Source organism: Hyla sarda, chromosome 8, assembly GCF_029499605.1.
Source record: "Hyla sarda isolate aHylSar1 chromosome 8, aHylSar1.hap1, whole genome shotgun sequence".
Taxonomy (NCBI): domain Eukaryota; kingdom Metazoa; phylum Chordata; class Amphibia; order Anura; family Hylidae; genus Hyla; species Hyla sarda.
In genome coordinates this window covers 63,385,882-63,406,014 of record NC_079196.1, presented here as the reverse complement: position 1 = coordinate 63,406,014, position 20,133 = coordinate 63,385,882, and the positions used below count along the sequence as shown (strand labels likewise).

Genomic DNA, 20,133 nt, shown 5'->3' with positions numbered 1-20,133 from the left:
TTGGAAAGTTATTCTGCATACATTAATCTATAATATATCAAAAGTTTTTTTGATGAAAGGAACCCTTTAACCCCTTCCCGACCTATGACATACCTGTACGTCATGGGTGGCAAGGTGTTCCCGACCCATGACATACAGGTACGTCATGGACATTACTGCCGCTACTCGCGGCATCCCGCAGCGCCCGGAAAGATGGTGGCTATCACTGATAGCCAGCCATCTTACCGTGCGACCACGGGGGGTTTCGTCCCCCAGCGATCGCTGCTATCAGCTGGTCAAATCTGACTAGCTGATAGCAGCGTTTCGCTATCAGAATACTTAGCAGCGCGGTGTGTGAGTTCCGATCACGGGGATCGGGACACACACCGCTCTACTAAGTGTCCCTGACCCGTCCCCTGGCGTCACTTACCCGTCGGAGCGGTGTCCCGAGCGGTCCCGGCGTCCTCCGTGCGGTCCCGGCATCCTCCGTGCGGTCCCGGCTGCGCTGCGTCCCGGAGGTGAGTTTGCAGCAGCAGTGCGGCATCTTCATTGGCAGCAGTGAGATCGCCGTAAAGCGATCTCACTGCTGCCTCTGAGAGTTTCAAAACTGCAACTCCCAGCATGCCCAGACAGCCTTTGGCTTTCTGGGCATGCTGGGAGTTGTAGTTTTGCAACATCTGGAGGTCCACAGTTTGGAGACCACTGTATAATGGTCTCCAATCTGTGCTCTTCCAGATGTTGCAAAACTACAAATCTCAGCATGCTCAGTCTGTCCAGGCATGCTGGGAGTTGTAGTTCTCTAACATCTGGAAGAGCACAGATTGGAGACCATTATACAGTGGTCTCCAAACTGTGGACCTCCAGATGTTGCAAAACTACAACTCCCAGCATGCCCAGACTGCCCAAGCATGCTGGAAGTTGTAGTTCGGCAACATCTGATCCTTCAGATATTGCCGAACTACAACTTCCAGCATGCCTTGGCAGTCTGGGCATGCTGGGAGTTGTAGTTTTGCAACAACTGGAGGCACACTAGTTGGGAAACATTGTCCGTTTCCTACCTCAGTGCCTCCAGCTGTTGCAATTGTTGCAAAACTATAACTCCCAGCATGCACTGACAGACCATGCATGCTGGGAGTTGTAGTTTTGCAACAGCTGGAGGCACACTGGTTTGGAAACACTAAGTTTGGTTGCAAAACACTTGAAAGTTTATTACTTAACTTAGTGTTTCCAAACCAGTGTTCCTCCAGCTGTTGCAAAACTACAACTCCCAGCATGCACGGACAGCCAAAGGGCATGCTCGGAGTTTGCAACAGCTGGATGTTTGCCCCCTCCCCCCAATGTGAATGTACAGGGTACACTCACATGGGCGGAGGTTTACAGTGAGTGCTGCAAGTTTGAGATGGCGCAAATTTTGCGCTGCAGCTCAAACTTCCAGCGGCAAACTTGCTGTGAACCTCTGCCCATGTGACTGTACCCTAAAAACACTACACTACACTGACACTAACCTAAAATAAAAAGTAAAAAACACTACATATACACATAGCCCTACACAGCCCCCCTCCCCCCAAAAAATGAAAAACGTCTGGTACGCTACTGTTTCCAAAACGGAGCCTCCAGCTGTTGCAAAATAATAACTCCCAGTATTGCCGGACAGCCATTGACTGTCCAGGCATGCTGGGAGTTTTGCAACAGCTGGAGGCACCCTGTTTGGGAATCACTGGCGTAGAATACCCCTATGTCCACCCCTATGCAAATCCCTAATTCAGGCCTCAAATGCGCATGGCGCTCTCTCACTTTGGAGCCCTGTCGTATTTCAGGGCAACAGTTTTGGGACACATATGGGGTATCGCCGTACTCGGGAGAAATTGCCTTACAAATTTTGGGGGGCTTTTTCTTCTTTAACCCCTTATGAAAAGGTGAAGTTGGGGTCTACACCAGCATGTTAGTGTAAAAAAAATTATTTTTTACACTGACATGCTGGTGTTGCCCTATACTTTTCATTTTCACAAGAGGTAAAAGGGAAAAAAGACCCTCTAAATTTGTAACGCAATTTCTCCTGAGTACGGAGATACCTCATATGTGGGAGCAAAGTGCTCTGGGGGCGCACAACAAGGCCCAGAAGGGAGAGTGCACCATGTACATTTGAGGCGATTTGCACAGGGGTGGCTGATTGTTACAGCAGTTCTGACAAACGCAAAACAATAAATATCCACATGTGACCCCATTTTGGAAACTACACCCCTCACGGAATGTAATAAGGAGTGCAGTGAGCATTTACACCCCACTGGCGTATGACAGATCTTTGGAACAGTGGTCTGTGAAAATGAAAAATAAAATTTTTGATTTGCACAGTCCACTGTTTCAAATATCTGTCAAACGCCAGTGAGGTGTAAATGCTCACTGCACCCCTTATTAAATTCCATGAGGGGTATAGTTTCCAAAATGGGGTCACATGTGGGGGGGGTCCACTGTTCTGGCACCATAGGGGCTTCCTAAATGGGACATGCCCCCCAAAAACCCTTTCAGAAAAACTCACTCTCCAAAATCCCATTGTCGCTCCGTCCCTTCTGAGCCCTCTACTGCGCCCGCCGAACACTTTACATACGCATATGAGGTATTTCCTTACTCAAGAGAAATTGGGTTACCAATTTTAGGGTGATTTCTCTCCTTTTACCCCTTGTAAAAATTCAAAAATTGGGTCTACAAGAAAATGCGAGTGTAAAAAATGAAGATTTAGAATTTTCTCCTTCACTTTGCTGCTATTCCCGTGAAACACCTAAAGGGTTAAAACACTTACTGAATGTCATTTTGAATACTTTGGGGGGTGCAGTTTTTATAATGGGGTCATTTATGGGGTATTTCTAATATGAAGATCCTTAAAATCCACTTCCAACCTGAACTGGGCGCTGAAAAATTACGATTTTGAAAATCTTGAGAAAAATTGGAAAATTGCTGCGGAACTTTGAAGCCCTCTGGTGTCTTCCAAAAGTAAAAACTTGTCAATTTTTTAATGCAAACACAAAGTAGACATATTGTATATGTGAATCAATATGTACTTTATTTGGAATATCCATTTTCCTTTCAAGCAGAGACTTTCAAAGTTAGAAAAATGCTAAATTTTCTAAATTTTCATGAAATTTTTAGATTTTTTACCAAGAAAGGATACAAATATCAGTGAAATTTTACCGATAACATAAAGTAGAATATGTCACGAAAAAACAATCTCGGAATCAGAATGATAAGTAAAAGCATTCCAGAGATATTAATGTTTAAAGTGACAGTGGTCAGATTTTCAAAAAATGCCCAGGTCATGAAGGTGAAAATGGGCTGGGTCATGAAGGGGTTAAATTAAACTAGCCTGAGTTCACAAACTAGAGGCCTGTACGGGGATGTTTTCTTATGTCTTCCTCCGATGAATTTCTGACCATTACTGCCCACTCCACAACATGTGTGTTTCACTTCTACCTGATCCCGCAACATGTGCATCCAATGTTACCCGCTCCCACAGTCAGGAACTATTCAGAGCAGGAGAACAAAGAGGTTTATTTTTGCTCCTGTTCTAAACAGTAGCTGATACAGACATAGGTGCCAGCAGGGACCACTGTGTTGGACCGGAAAGAAATACATGACTTCCTTCAGAATTTTTGTGAATTTTTTTAACAGATGTAATTTACAAATGTGTAGAACTTGTAATAACACCAGTTAATTAAAAAAAATTTTAAAAAATCTCTGGAATACCCCTTTAAGATGATGACACGTTCCCTTCAATTTTCAATTTCTCAACATCTTTTTTTAAACTGGTTACAACTTAAATATACAATATTTATTATATATAATTTATCTATTGAGCTATATGGCCCAGATTTATCAAACATCACAACTGTGATTGGTTGCTATGGGCAAATCAGACAGTTTTTGTCTTAGTGAGTTTGATAAATCTTGGCCTATGCCTTCTTAACCAAATTATTTGCAGTAACATCAATGTGATGATTAAAAAAAATAGTTTCTCTGTAAAATATGAGGATACTGTATATCAAGAATGTTGAGGGATTACATGTGAATCTGGAAAAATAGTATTTCTATGCTTTTCTAAACTGCAGCACTGCATGATATTAAACTTAACTGAAGTTCAGATGGGGCTAAGCTGCACTACTGCTACTTGACAAAACTGAAACAAAGGTCCTAAAAAGTTTTTATGGAAAAAAGACCCCAAAAAACTGCTGTGGTGAAAGACTGCAGCCACATTTTTTCACATAAATATTAATCAAATATTCATCAACTGACAAATTTCATTAACATATAAAATATTACATGCAAATAGATGAGGTATAAGGTCCCTGGAGACAGTCTTCATTACCATTAAGAATTATTTCTTTACCAACCACACTATTCCATTAGTTGCTCTCAATGTCCCATGGGTACCAAAAAGCATTAAACCATATATCCCCTGTAGGCATTTTGCCTGGATAGGTGCCCTAGAAGGCCATGTTTAAATGTGCGGAATGTTTGCCCGGAAAACACGGGTGGACATTCCGCACATTTGATTTTCTGAGCGGTCCTAGCGCTTCCGGAACTTTCAACTTCTTATAGATGGCAATGCCTTTCCGAATGGAATCTGCAGAAAGAATATACTTGTCTATTCCTTCTGCAGATGCTGGAATCAGGATTTCCGTGGCTGAAACATCTGCCATGGAAATTCCACTATGTGCACAGTGCAGCAGAATATCATTGAAATCAATAGGACTCTCCTGCAGTGGAATTTCTGAGCTCGACATTTCTGTGGAATTCTGCTCGTAAATTCCACCGTGTGAACATAACTTAACTTGAAATACTGCTCCTGAATGATGAACGTCTTTCTCGTGCACCTCTATTCTGATTTAGTTGGGGAACTTCCATTCTAGCTGAATATCAGGAAGAATGATGTACTTTCTCCCATCCTTCCACCATTAAACCTCTTTGCTACACCCTGTCCTATGTGGATGCCCACCCACTACATAAACCCATGCACAACCTTTTCCTGTCACTATAAGGCTATGTTCACACGGCAGAATGTCCATGCGGAATTCCACATAAATATTCCGCACGGACATTCTGCAGCAGAAGAGTCCCTTTGATTTCAATGGAATTCTGCTACACAGTGGAATCTTCAGCTGTAGAATCGGAATTCCTAATTCTGGTGTCCTCTAAAAGAATAGACATGTCTATTCTCTTTGCCGATTTAGCTCGGAAATGCATTGCATCTAAGAGACTGGGCATTTCCGAGAGATTCTTGTGTCTGCGCCTGCCGGATTATCCAAATGTGGGGAATATCCACACGGGTTTTCTGTAGGGACATTCTGCACATTTTACATTGTCTGAGTTTGGCCTAAGGGGTGTGGATCAGCCCCCCCATTGTTTTATACTGACCACATGTTCTCTTCATAATGCATTAAAATTGCCTCACTGGTTTAAAAGGAAAGAAAGCTTTACTTATACATACATGCCAAGTTTATACAACTTGTTAGATGTTTTATTAATAAATACTTTAAGGGCTTATGAGAAGAAACCAAGAAAACAATTTTACTGTATCTTAGTTTAACAGAAACATATTTATCATTTTAGCTGAAAGAGTCATTTAAGGATCTGAAGAAAAAATTTAATAACTTGAAATTCAACTACACAAAGAAGGCCGATAAAGGACGGAATCTGAAAGTAATTAAGAACCAGATACAGCAAGTGGAAATGTATGCAGAGAAAATGCAGGTACTTTCAGCAGTCAATAGAGATATAATGGTACATGTATTTATTTAACAATATATATGTAATAATATTACCAACATAAATCTAAGCGACAACAATGTCTTGCAAATACCCTAAGTGAGAAAAAACTGTAAACATGGAATCTGAAATTGTGGCTCACAGATTTAAATGGACATACCATATATACTCGAGTATAAGCCGAGTTTTTCAGCACCATTTTTCGTGCCGAAAACGTCCCCCTCGGCTTATACTCGAGTGATGGGAAAAATAAAAAATTGCAGGCATACTGGTGGGGGTGGCGAGGGGATGGGCCGGGCCGTCCATCGTCACCCATCTATGGTGCAGGGACTGTCTGATTTCCATTGGGGAGGGTGAGCCGGCCCTGGACTAGTGATGCTGCATTGATGCTGCCGTGCAGGGACGTCCATGACGTCAGGGGTGTCCCTACACGGCGGCGTCAATGCAGCGTCACTAGTCCTTGGCCAGCCCGCAGCGGAGAAGAGGGCCTCTCGGTCAAGATGGATGGCCCGAACCGGCTCACCCTCCCCACTGGAAGTCCGACGGTCCCTGCAGCGACGTTGGACGGCTGCTAGGGAAGTCCCGACAGAGCTGCAACTGGGGAGGTGAGTAGAGAACAAGAGAGGGGGGTCTGTATGATGACAGGGGGGGCAAGGGGGATCTGTATGATGGGGGATGAGGGGGGTCTGGATGATGACAGGAGGGATGAGGAGGGCGGGATGATGACGGTGGGGGGGAATGATGACGGGGGGGATGATGTATTTCCCCTCCTAGGCTTATACTCGAGTGAATAGGTTTTCCTGGGTTTTTGGGGTGAAATTAGGGGCCTTGGCTTATATTCGGGTCGGCTTATACTCGAGCATATAAGGTAACTATAATTATAAATGAACGGCAAAAATATGAAAGGATCAATGATGCCAATAAAATAATTAGTATTATTGATCCTTTTGTATTTTTTTAAGAATTCATTTTGAATTATAATTATGTTATTTAAATCTTTGAGCTCAATTTCGGTTCCCATGTTTACATGTGTTTAGTTATATAATGGTAGGTGTAGTATGTAATATACACGTGTAAAAATGCTGTATGATAACATTCCAAGTAAATAACCATCCACAATTACATGACATATTAGACTTTGTATGAGATATATACATTCATGGGCTTTAAATGGGCACTGTCACTTAAAAAAAAAAAAAGAACTTTTGAAATAATTATTCTCTATTTACATAGCTCCCACAGATTCCGCAGTGCTGTACACTCACATTAATTCCTGTCCCCACAGGCTATATTCACCTATCAATATATTTTGGCATGTGGGACGAAACAAGAGTACCCAGAGGAAACCCAGGCTAACTAGGGCAGAACATACAAACGCATTGCAGATGTTGTCCTTGGTGGGATACCTAAGATCCCAGTGCTGCAAGCAACAGTGCTAGCCACTGAGCCACCGTGCTCACAGAGACATGTGAAAAGTTTTGATCTGAGACCCCCACCAATCAAGAGAGTGAGCAGAGATAAGCATGCGGCACTGCACATTACTCCTGGATCTTTATCTCACTGCCCCATAATGGAGCAGTAAGACAAAGATCACTTAGAGCCAGGGAGTAATTCATGCTGCCGCGCACTTATTTTCAATTTTTCTCCTGATCGGTGGGGACCTCAGCATTGAGACTTTGACCCATCAAAAAAAATAAACTTTTGTCATGTCACAGAGACAGGTCAAAAGTTTCTATACCCAGAAACTTAAAGGGGTACTCCACCGAAAAACATCTGATCCCCTATCCAAAGGATAGGGGATAAGATGTCTGATTGTGGGGATTGTGAGGGTCCCGCCTCTGGGACTCAGCTATACGTCATTTTAGCCGGGCGGAGCTGCCGCCCGGCTCATGAATATTCATGAATGTATCATCGCAGTCTAACTCCTTGTTTTTGGTCACGTGGGGAGCGCCGCGCATGCACATATATATATGTATGCACACATGAATATATGCACACACACATATATATATATATATATATATATATATATGCACGCATTAATATATGCACACACATATACCTATATATATCCTGCATGTGCCATCAGTTTGTGCATAAAAACACCCTCCCTTCCTCCCACCCCCGGCTTTTCGCTCATCCAGGCCATCTTCTTACTTGTATTGGGCCTCTGCTTGAGTGAATTCGGGGGGGAGAACGCCGCTTCCGGGTGTACGGAACGCGGCGCATGCGCGGCGCTCCCCACGTGACTTAAAACCAGGAATTAGACTGCGACGATACATTAATGAATATTCATGAGCCGGACGGCCACTCCGCCCGGCTAAAATGACGTATAGTCGAGTCCGCGCTGATGCGGACTTCCCACTGAGCCCCAAGCCAGGGAATAACATAAAACTAAAGATAAAGATATCTGACGAACCGCTGAACCATTTTTAATGAGGTAAGAAGCGTTTTAATCAGGATCACCCGCACTACAAGCCTGTGTAACAGGTTTAGTGCGGGTGATTCTGATGACAGATTTCCTTTAACTTTGCCAGCAAAAATAGAGAATACAGCTGATAAATCAGGTGCTCATAGCTCATAACATGGGCATGTGGGTTTATAAGCAAAACAGCTGTTAGGAAAGGCAGGAATTCTCTGACTTGTGCTCCAGCACAGCCAATACATTGTATAATACTGCATCTATAACCTGTTGTGTAACTGTACTGTATCCCTTTCTGTCTCCAGTTCTACATTTTTTCCCTTTTGCACAAAATGATACAATCAATAAATATTTTTTTACGTGTGCTTAGTGCATTGTTTCCCCACCAGTGTGCCTCCAGCTGTTTCAAAACTGTCCGGGCTGTCCAGGCTGTCCGGGCATGCTGGGAGTTGTAGTTTTGCAACAGCTGGCGGCACACTGGAGGTGAAACACAGGGTTAGTGTTTTAGTTCCTATATATGAAAAGTTGATTCCCCCTTTAATGGGGTACTCCGGCGCTAAGACATCTTATCCCCTATCCAAAGGATAGTCCCGTACTCACTTCTTGGACTTTTTTCCCAGCCTATGCTTCAGCTGGGACAATGATGATGCTTTAGCCAAACAGGATTATGTTCTGGATGGTATGGGGACCCCTAGTAGTCCTTTTTATAAGCCATTATTTCAAAAAAAGAAAGAAAGAAAGAAATTAAAATGAAATCATTTAATAAATAAATAAATAATAAAATTAGGTATATTAGAAAGGTTAATGTTTTGCTAAGATTTGCTAACATATAAAAACTTTTGGTTTCTGACAGTGCCCATTTAAAAGGGTACTCCGGCGCTAAAACATCTTATCCCCTATCCAAAATCTCTTTCTCTTTTTCCATTGGGGGACACAGACCACGGGTGTATGCTGCTGTCTCTAGGATGTTTGACACTATGGCAACAAAAAAGTCCTCCCAGCAGGATATACCCGCCTCCAGGCCCTGAGCTAATCAGTTTTAGTTCCAGAGCAATAGGAGAGGACCGACAGGTCAAGAAGAAAAACATGAACTGTCCGAAAACCAGAGAAATATTTATAACTGAACTCACCCTCGGACAGAGAACCAAAGAGAAACCCAAAAGGGAGGGAGCTGTGTCCCCCAATGGATCCTTCGAGAAAGAGATTTTATGGTAAGTAATAAAAAATCTCCTTTTCTCTATCGACTCCATTGGGGGACACAGACCATGGGACGTACCAAAGCCATCCCTTGGGTGGGAAGAAGAAAACCCGGTTAGGCGGATGGCTGAACCACCGCCGCCTGCAGCACCTTCCGGCCCAGACTAGCATCAGCCGATGCTAAGGTATGAACCCGGTAAAAACCTCGAGAAAGTATGCAAAAGTGACCAGGTAGCCGCTTGCAGATCTGCAAGGCCGAGGCCTTGTTCTGGTGGAGAGCCCAAGAAGCCCCAACAGAACGGGTGGAATGAGCCAAAACCCTGAAGGGAGGGATATTCCCCCTACAGTGATAGACTTCCAAAATAGCAGACCGGATCCACCGAAAAATGGTGGCCTTGGAAGCAGGTTGCCCCAAGCAACGACCTTCCGTAAGGACGAAAAAGTATCGCCCTGACGAAAGGAAGCGGTGACAGAGAGGTAGGCCCGAACGGCCCGCACCACAGCCAGATTGTGGAGTAAACGCTCCTTGGGATGAGAAGGAGCGGAACAAAAGGATGGAAGGACGAAGTCCTCATTGAGATGAAAAGCCAAAACGACTTTAGGCAAAAAAGAAGGATCTGGCCGGAACACGACCTTATCCTGGTGAATCACCAGAAACGGAGAACGGCAGGAAAGAGCTGCCAATTCGGACACTCTCCGAATAGAGGTGATAGCTATACGAAATGCCACTTTCCAAGAAAGAAGGCGCAAGGACACTTCCCTAAGAGGTTCAAAAGGGGGACCTTGGAGGACACCCAGAACCAGATTTAAGTCCCACGGGGGAGAAGGGGACCGATAAGGAGGGGTAGCATGTGCTACTCCTTGAAGGAAGGTCGGGACATGATAATTAGAAGCCAGAGGACGCTGGAAAAGAATAGAAAGGGCCGAAACCTTACCCTTAAGGTAACTGAGAGACAACCCCAGTTCCAATCCCGACTGCAAGAAAGAGAGAAGACGGGAAACCGAAAAGGTAACAGGACACAAGACCTGAGCTTCACACCAACTAAAATAAGACCGCCAGGTACGGTGGTAAATTTTTGCCGAGGAGGACTTACGAGCCCTGAGCATGGTGCGAATGACTTGGGAAGAGAAACCGCGGCTCTCAAAACCGCAGTCTCAATCTCCACGCCGTCAAAGCAGAGACGGTAATAGGGGTGGCACAGGAGACCTGAGATAGGAGGTCTGGACAATAGGGAAGGCGCAACCTTAAGTCGTTCAGGAGCCTGACCATGACGACGTACCACACCCGCCGGGCCCAGGCTGGGCCACTAGAATGGCGGAAACGTCCCACTGAGAGTTTCCTCAGGACCCCGAAATGAGAAGAAAGGGAGGAAACAGATAAGGTAGGGCAAAGCTCGACCACCAAATAGACCAGGTAGGGCAAGGCTCGACCAAGAGAGAGGAACGCTTCGGTTGTGGCGGGATAAACAGAGGTCCACGCCTGGAGCGCCCAAGGGGTTGCAGATCACAGCAAACACCCCTGGATGTAGGGACCAGTGGCCTTGGACGACTGAGGACCGGCCAAGAAGATCACATCCCAGGGACGGCCAGACTGAAGATAAATGAGATGGCCGGAAACCTGAGTTCCGCCCAGGAGGGAAATTCCCAAGAAGCAAGCAAAGAAAGAATTGCCCTAGGCCCCAAAATGTTGAAGGGGAAAATGCTTCTCGGGAGGCCAAGACCCCAGACCGGGCGCTCCCTGAAACCACCTCCCAGCCTGACAGACTGGCAGGGATGGACAGGAAGGAGCATCCCCGGAAAAAATTAGGGGGAAAACGAAGCCACCATAGAAAGGACCGACAAGACTGACGAGAGAGAACAATCTTGCGGTCGAGAGACAATGGAGACCTGTCCCACCGGAAGAAAATCACCAGTTGAAGAGGTCAGTGATGAAACTGGGCAAATGGCACGGCCTCCACGGCCGCCGCCAATCGTCCCAGGACATCCATGCAAAAGTGAATGGAAACTGGAGCAGGGAGCTGAAGTCATGAGACTCTTGAAAAGAGGCGGCAGAGTCGAAAGCGGGCAGAGGCCACATCGAACTGGAGCCCCAGGAGAGCGGTTGGGCTTGTCCCAAATGACCATCCAAACGTTGTGAGACGAGGTCTGGAGGTTGAGACTAAGACTCTCCAGGATCTGGGTACTGGCTGTAGCTCAGATCAGGAGGTAGTCCAAATAAGGAATCACGGAAACAACTGTTGTCCGTAAAAAAGGCTATCACAGGCGCCAGGACTTTGGTAAAGGTCCGCGGAGAAGTGGCCAGACCGAAATTGATAGCCACAATAGAAAATGACCATCCGGAACTGCAGAGCGGAGGTACCGCTGATGACCGGGAAACAATGAGATGTGGAGGCAGGCCTACGGGTGCCTGATGGGACTGCCAAATGGCTGAAACGGATAGCCGACCTCTGGGAGGAGTGGGATCGGAAAGAGGAGCCCTCTTCCCATGAAGGCGCCTGGCTGGACTCTTTGTTGGTACCCTTTGTTGGTACCAAAGGTCCGCAGAACCGGAAGGAGGACTTACGACGGAAAGCGGTTCTGTGAGTCTTACCAGAGGTAATAAAGAGCTCTTTTTCCGCCCGTCGCCTCACTTCCTGAAGGTGGCGTCTGCATTCCAGGCTTAAAGCCACATGAAGGGACAGTGGCTACCAGGTAGCTTGTGGTAAAGGCAGCACAGTGGCTGCACATGGAAGCAGAGCACAGAAAAATCTCCGGCTGTGGAGCATCGGAGAGCTAGATTAAATAAATCCTCCAGAGGGATCTTGAAGACTACCCTGGCGGAGTTGGAGACCATACTAAAAGGGCCTTTGACACCCAGGCAGAAGCAAAAGCAGGAAGAACCTGCTGCCTCAAGGGCAGAGATTGCTAAAGTATCCACCTTCATGTCCGCTGGATTCTTGAAGGCAGCCGCATCAGCCAACGGCCGGGTAGGCACCTTAGAGAGACGGGAGACCGGGGGATCCACAGTTGGAGAGGAGGTCCACCGAGCAATGAGGTCCTTGGCGAAGGAATACCGCGCTTGGACCTTCTTCGTTTCCTGAAACTTCTTGTCAGGGTGACTTCAGGCGGATACACGCAGGGCATTAAATTCAGCGTGAGAGCTGAAAGTCTTGAGTGCCGGTCGGGCACAAAGAAAGGAGACTTCTGGAGCCACGTCCGAAGTTCCTGGGTCCTTTAGATGGAAGGTGTCTCTTATGGCCGCAACCACTGAGTACACCACATCAGGCACATCCGTGCGTTCCTCTGAGTCGGATGCTGAATCAGAAACCTCATCCACAAGTTATCCAGGTGAATGGGAATGAGGTGAGGCAGCCCTGGAAGCGGTCGGACACGATGAAAGGAAACTTCTGGACCACGTCCGAAGTTCCTGGGTCCTTTAGCTGGAAGGTGTCTCTTATGGCCGCAACCAATGAGTACACCACATTAGGCACATTCGTGCGGTCCTCTGAGTCGGGGGCCAAATCAGAAACTTCTTCCACAAGTTCTCCAGGTGGATAGGAACGTGTGAGGCGGCCCTGGAAGAGACGGACCTGGTACGCGGGTCTGGAGAGCCAGAGCGGCGACCCTGGGAGCATTCTCTTGAGGAGTGACGCTTGCTACAGGTCGGAGTAACGGGGCGATGCCTGCGAGGGGAGCGCCCGTGCCTGCCAGAAGACTCGAGGGATGAGTCAGATGACACACCCCTATGATGCTGTGAGAGCGACAGAATAGGGGGAGAGCAGGACCCTCTGGAGGGCCGGTGTAGGGAGGGCCTCTCCAAGGCAGTCACCACATAACGGGAGACCTGAGCCAAGTCAGATATAGACTGGGAGAAGGAGGGAACCCAGGCTGGAGGGACGGCCGAACCCACCGGGTCTGGAAGAACAACCGGGGTAGAGTAGCAGGGGGGTCTGGGGGAGCAGTGGAGCAGGCAGAACAAGTGGTTCAGCAGAACCAGACAGTTTAGAGTTACTGTATCAACAGATTAAAGGAGTGGCTAACACTCCAGTTAACTGTTTAGAGGGAGGCCATTTGGGCCTCTCTCACCCAAATTGTGTTCCATTTCACTGTGTTGCTGATACAGTCTGCTTATCTTACTGTTTCACCTGCCTTGAGATCCCCTTAGACCACAATGGACCTATTTTAAAAATTAAACCACAACACTGTAACACTCTGTCCCACCCCAGGACTCGAACCCGTGGTGGTCTCCAGGCTGTCAGAGAGGAGAAATGCCGGCCAATAGCAAGGGAGGGGCGCGTTAGGAGCAGGGGGCACCGCTGATTGGCCCCTGCCACCATAATCGCGCGCACAGCGCTGATTGGTGGACAGTTCTCGCCCAGAGAAGCTTCGGCGGCTCTGGGTGGGCAAAGTATTAACAAGAAGTCCCGTAATGGCGCCCGCTCCTTGCCCCGAGCGCACATGTGAATGCGTGTGCGCTCGCTGGGAATTGAGCGGACTAGACGCCGCCGGCAGAAGCCGCTGCTGAAAGTGAAAGTAAGCCAGCGCTCAGAACGCCCGCATAGAAGAACGCCGCAGCTGTCAGCCGCTTCAATGTAAAAAACAGACACACAGTCGTTTACACACACACACATATATATGAATAAAGTGTAGAAAGCTGTGCCTCATCCAAACTGCCACTGCTCACCCCAGTAATAAAGGACCCCCTGTCCAGGCCAGCCCCATTAGACCCATGAGAAAGGTGGGCCAAATACTGAGGGTCTCCAGATGTTGCAAATCTGCACCTTAGGAGAAAGGGAAATATACTCACCTCAGTCAGAAGAACTTACCTCATGAAGTCTTCCTATGAAGACTTCAGTCAGCTTTTATCACCTGCATCATGCCGGGCTACCATGTGCGAGCGAGGCGAGCAGGGAGATAGGGTGACCCGGACCCATGAGGTACAAACCCAGGCACTGACCGTTGGCGATAGGGGGTGAACAGCGCATATACGCAATGTCTGTGCCCCCTTACTCGCAATGGGGAAACAGTGAGCCCCCACCTGAAAACAGGAAAGAAAATAGAACAAAAAATTTAACACATCCCTAAATCTAGGAAAATAATAAAACATAAGACCTGGTCTGGAGAGAATTCCAGACCATGTCCACCTCCTTAGACACTAAGCTTAAACTGATTAGCTCAGGGCCTGGAGGCGGGTATACCCTGCTGGGAGGAGCCGACTTTTTTGTTGCCATAGTGTCATATCTCCTAGAGACAGCAGCATACACCCATGGTCTGTGTCCCCCAATGGAGCCGATAGAGAAATCCATCTTTTTAGGCAACAGTAATTCTGTAATTATTTAATTGCTTTGTGTATATATCAGTTATATATTCATTTTATGCATTCATGTTTGCAGGCTTTAAAGAAGAAAATTGAGAATTTGGAAAGGAAAACATTACCTAGCAATGTTCCTCAGCAATTGAACAAAGCGGATGTTATCCAGGAGTCAATTAGTGACCTGCAGAAACACATGAATGAGTTTAGCGATGTAATGAAAGATTATAAAGTGGATCTAGAAATGGCTGAAGACCTACAACATACTATGGAGGAGGTAATTACTGCCACTTTGTTTCAGTCTATTAGAGGTATCTGAAGTGTGCAATGTTACAAAGGCAAATGATCCCTTTAGTTTGCATTCATATTATTTATCTAGTTAATACAATTAGTAACAGTAAATTTTAATAACTGTGTATCTTTGTGTGAGTGCGCAACAAATGCTGGTGTATGCATAAATGTTATACCATAGATTCTCGTGTGTGAGGAAGCTATACCCTATCCACAGGATGAGGGAATAACTAGCTGATCATGGGGGTGCTGACTGCTGAGACCCCCACAATCTTGAGAATGGGGACCCCAATCTCCACATTTTCATTCATTCTCTAAGGCTGCTCGCATAGAAAATTAATGAAGTGGCAGTCCACGTTCTCAAGATCACGGGGGTCCCAGCAGTTATTCTCTATCCAGTAATTGTGGGGATAACTTTTTCAGATGAGGAAACCCCTTTAAATTATATTACCAGGGTTTCTTTTTGTAAGGTTTTCACACATATAAGTTGATGCTCAATAATATGCTTGTTGTATGAACAAAATAAGCCTCAAATTTTAAAGGGGTACTCCACCCCTAGACATCTTATCCGATGGCTGGGGTCCCGCCGCTGGGGACCCCCGATTTCTACCATGCGGCACCCACCTGTAACAGCTTCCGGAACCGCTGGAGGCCCTCAGGGTAATACCATCCCGACCACGAGAACGGAAGATCGTGACGTCACGAATCCGCCCCCGTGTGAAGTCACACCCGCCCCCTCAATGCAAGTCTATGGGAGGGGGCGTGGCAGCTTTGGATAGGGGATAAGATGTCTAGGGGTGGAGTACCCCTTTAAAGTGTTTTATGCAACATAGGACTTTGCTTGCAACTCTCAAAGGGTTTTGAAGCATTTAAGCACAAAGATTTTCTTTTACGTGTAAACAGCCATTTTTAACACATTTATAAAATAAAAATAAATGAACAACTAAATGAATAAATAAATCTAAACAGTGGTTCATTCTCTTAGGTTATGTTCACACAGTGTATTTTTCTTAGTATTTTATTATAAAAAATAAAATGTGTCCATAGAATCATGGAAAATCTGCATCCAGATTTGCAAAATAAATGTGCTCTCTGTACTTCTTTGGGGCTCTCTTTATTTTTATACAACATAGTATTTTATTCCACTTGTTTACTCAAATTGAGCTACAAATTCTAGAGGATTTGATAATATGTTATTGTAGGATATTTGTTCTATGAAGGGAAAAAACAGGGCCTAGGATGGCAATGATTTATTTTCACGATTGAGGAGTAAGTGTCAGAATGACTTACATGATCTAATATGCTGTCCAGGGGGTAGCTTGTCATCTGATCATGTGACTAGCATCCAGCTCTAAGACACCATCTATGTAATCTTAGTGATGTTTCCTGGGTTTCCCTTCCATTATAGGAGCAACTATTTTTAGTAGATGAACTTTTTTTTTTCTTTTTTTTTCTTTGTCCAGAGTCATTTTTGGTGTGAAGAAGCCTGTGCCACAGTGGTCAGAGTGGGGCGCTATTCTGCAGAGTGTAAAACAAAAGAATCTGTTGAGGTACTTCTAAAGCAGTTCAACAAATTTGTGGAACCTACTGTACCACAACAAGAAGAAAGAATTCAGCAAATGACGACTATTGCAAAACACATTTTTGGTGAGTATTTTACCTAATGTATATTGTTCCTGATGCTGTGGTACCGCAGAATTCTGCTGTGGACATGAAATATGGAGTAGGAGGGTATTGACACAGTAGGGTTTTTTTGAACAATGTTATATCACTTGTGCTCATATTAAAGTGTTGTTGTCCTTTCAAAAATACATACATTTTGACATGGTCTAAGTGTTGAAACCCCCTACTGGTCACTTGCACAAAATGGGACGACTGCTCAGCTGAGTGCTTTCTCTCCCCACCATCTATTTGCTACAGGAGATGGGCTCCAAACACTTTCTATAGAATACATCTCCTGCAAAGAGAAAATGTTGAGACGAGAAAATGCTCATTCTAGTGATTGTGGGGGTCTCAGAACCCAGACCTGGATTGATCAAAACATTTGGCATCTCTCTTTGACTTGCCAAAAGTTTTCTTATAGAAGTACTCCAGTGTGTTTTTTTTTAACCCTATGTGCCAGGGCTGCCAAGCGAAACAAAACAAACTTTAACTCACCTTCCTACGTTCCCCCAATGCTCTCATATCGATGCCCCGTTCTCCAGTCCCCAACTTCTTCCGCTCCCTGTAAGTTGAAGAGTCACGTGACGCTCAGCGTATTGCCGGCTGCCGGGGGACACGCTGAGCGTCACGTGACTCTGCGACTTACAGGAAGCGGAAGAAGTTGGGGACGGGAGAACGGGACATCGATATCAGAGCAACGGGGGAACGTAGTGTGGTGTCCCGGTACCATATTTCATACCGTACCTATTGTGCTGGTCCCCAAAGTCAGAGTAACTACGCTCAGGTAGGGTCCCCCAATTGGGACAGCCCCTAGTCGCCTCTTTTCTACTGTAATTCTATAGTGTTTATATATGTGTATGTTTAATAATGTGTATTTAAGATAATGTGTAGAGTACTTACCTTGTTACCGTCGCAGGACCTTCGGTCATGTGACTATGTTAATATCCTCTATGGTATGTTGGAGGACCTTTGGAGGTCCTTGGGTCACATGTTACCCATAACCCTTTGTAATGGTGATTGACACAAGTATTGGACCAATTAGCTCTAGTCCAGCCCCTGCCCATATAAGGGAGCTGTGGCCAATTATCATGCTCTTGGGTTGCTGCTCTCGTGGATGCCGGACTAGCAGGACGGATCTGCGCAACTTTCAGAGACACGCTAGGCCAGAAAACCTACCGGCCTCAGCTGAACTAAACCGTGAGTTCCAAACTAATCCCCGCTAAAGCTAGCGTGACTACTGGACCTCAACTAAATCCCCTAAATCCAGTGGAACAGCGCATATTATCCTAAAGACTCTAAATTGCTAAAGTCCCACCTTTGTCAATCTTCAAGAAAGCAGTTGTATGTATAGAGACTGTTCCGGTTATGAAGCTTGCATAAAAACTTCAGTAAAAGTTACACCTGTTTCAGCAAACTCTCCGGTTGTGGACATTCCATTATTATCTACCTCCCTATCGCTCTTGGAAAGGGTGGCGGTAGGACAAGCATTACTGATGACCCCTCACCATGGCATCACGAATAGCAAGGGTTAACCAAACACCCTTTAGTCACCGCACAGCTACACCCCATATACCCTACTCCCCCAGGCTATCACAGTAGGAAAGGGAGTTAAAGTATGTTTTGTTTTGCTTGGCAGCCCTGGCACATAGGGTTAAAAAAAAAACACACTGGAGTACTTCTATAAAAAACTTTTGGCAAGTCAAAGAGAGATACCAAATGTTTTGATCAATCCAGGTCTGGGTTCTGGGTACGGTGGCAGGGACACTGGCCTTCAGAAGAAGAATAAGGGTATGTTCACTAGTGTTGAGCGGCATAGGCCATATTCGAATTCGCGATATTTCGTGAATATATGGACGAATATTCGTCATATATTCGCTACATTTGCATATTCGTAATATTCGCGTTATATTTTCGCATGTGTGAAAATTTGCATGTGTAAAAATTTGCATATGTGAAAATTGACATAGGCGAAAATTCGCATATGCAAATTTTCACATATGCGAAAATTCGTACGCCAGTCTCACACAGTAGTATTAGAGCCTTCTTTACACCACACAAGCTGGAAGCAGAGAGGGATGATCACTGTGATGTGTACTGTGAAAAAAAAAAGACAAAAAACGAATATTCGTAATTGCGAATATATAGTGCTATATTCGCGAATATTCGTGAATTCGCGAATATGCGATATTTGCGAATAAAATTCGCATTGCGAATATTCGCGAGCAACACTAATGATCACACGGGTGTGTTTATAGTGAGTTTCCTATTGCAAGTTTGAGTTAAAGAGAAAGTTTTGTATGTATGGTTGCTGGATAAATTTTCCCATTGCCTTTTGAAATGCATGCACCCTTTCACGTGCTGTCACTTCATCGCTGCTGTTCCTGCTCTGGGGAGGCCTTACTCCAGCTGTTGCAATGATGTCATGTACATTGTGAACATGATGCTGACCCAATAATGGGCTGTCTCTTCCTGCATGGATGGCACATGACCACTGAGGCCAGTGATTCGCTGTAGTGTCACATGAACAATGTGTGACGGCATCGCAGCACTTCTGGCGGGGGACACTGGAGTGGCCGTGAAAAAAGTTCATGGTGTATAGTGTAGAAATGCTTAGTCATTAAGGGTGCATTCACTTGTACAGTATCCCGTGCATATTTCCTGTGCTGCATTTGAAGCTGCAGATTTGATACTGTGTTTAATCATTTAGTTTTCATTGAAAACAGCATAAAATCTGCAGCTTCAAATCCTGTGCATCAGATATGTGCAGGATACTCTATGGGGGACATGTATCATTATTTGTGTATGGTAGAAGCATTTTACCCCTTTTCCCGAATTCTAAATTATGTGCAGAAGCGCTAAATTTATCAATCAAGTGCAATGAGCTTCATAAATTGCGGGTAAATATAGTAATCTCCTCAATCCACTCTTTGGAAAATAGAATCAATGATTTAGGGCATCTTGCTACGTTAAGTCCAAGATGGCTTATACTTGCGCAAAAAAAACAGCTCTTGCGGCAAAATTTTTGGTGTAAAAAAAAAGTACGCAGTTAATAAATCTATGTGTACTATAGATGTCACTCCAAGGTACCCTGATTCAGCCACATCTGGAGGACATGCTCTACCAAAACGTGCGCGAAAAAATTGCGCAAAAAAAGGGCTTGCGCAAAATTGTGCGCAAAAAAAATGCACACAAAACAGGGGTAAAATCTTTGATACATGTCCCCCTATGTGTGTAAATACACTCTAAAGTAGGTAGCATTTTGAAGACCTTTAGATAAACACCTTTAAGCCTTGTGTGCCCTTTTGTCCATGACAATTCTCACAACTTAATGTTTTTCGTTTTAGGAGCAGAGGATGGAATGAAATATATTGAGAAGACTTTGGTAAAACACAAAGAAACCCTCATCTCTGTGAATGATTTATGTGTCTATTTAAAGGAACTAGAAGAGAAATTGCAGGTATATATGAGAAGACAATGTTTTATGCGAATACAATACAATAAACCATGATAAGTAGGTTGTATAATGCAATATATA

At 45.1% G+C, this 20,133-nt stretch overlaps 1 protein-coding gene across 5 annotated transcripts in view; it reads left to right on the top strand.

Annotated features, from left to right (window-relative positions):
- The window catches only part of CCDC141 (coiled-coil domain containing 141), a 290,158-nt gene that overhangs the window by 255,500 nt on the left and 14,525 nt on the right, over window positions 1-20,133 (top strand). For all 5 annotated transcript variants that reach the window (XM_056534334.1, XM_056534335.1, XM_056534333.1 and 2 more), the window contains 4 exons: window positions 5,581-5,721; window positions 14,728-14,922; window positions 16,400-16,583; window positions 19,943-20,055. In XM_056534334.1, coding sequence (XP_056390309.1) covers window positions 5,581-5,721; window positions 14,728-14,922; window positions 16,400-16,583; window positions 19,943-20,055 — 633 coding nt within the window. The remainder of the gene's footprint in view (window positions 1-5,580; window positions 5,722-14,727; window positions 14,923-16,399; window positions 16,584-19,942; window positions 20,056-20,133) is intronic.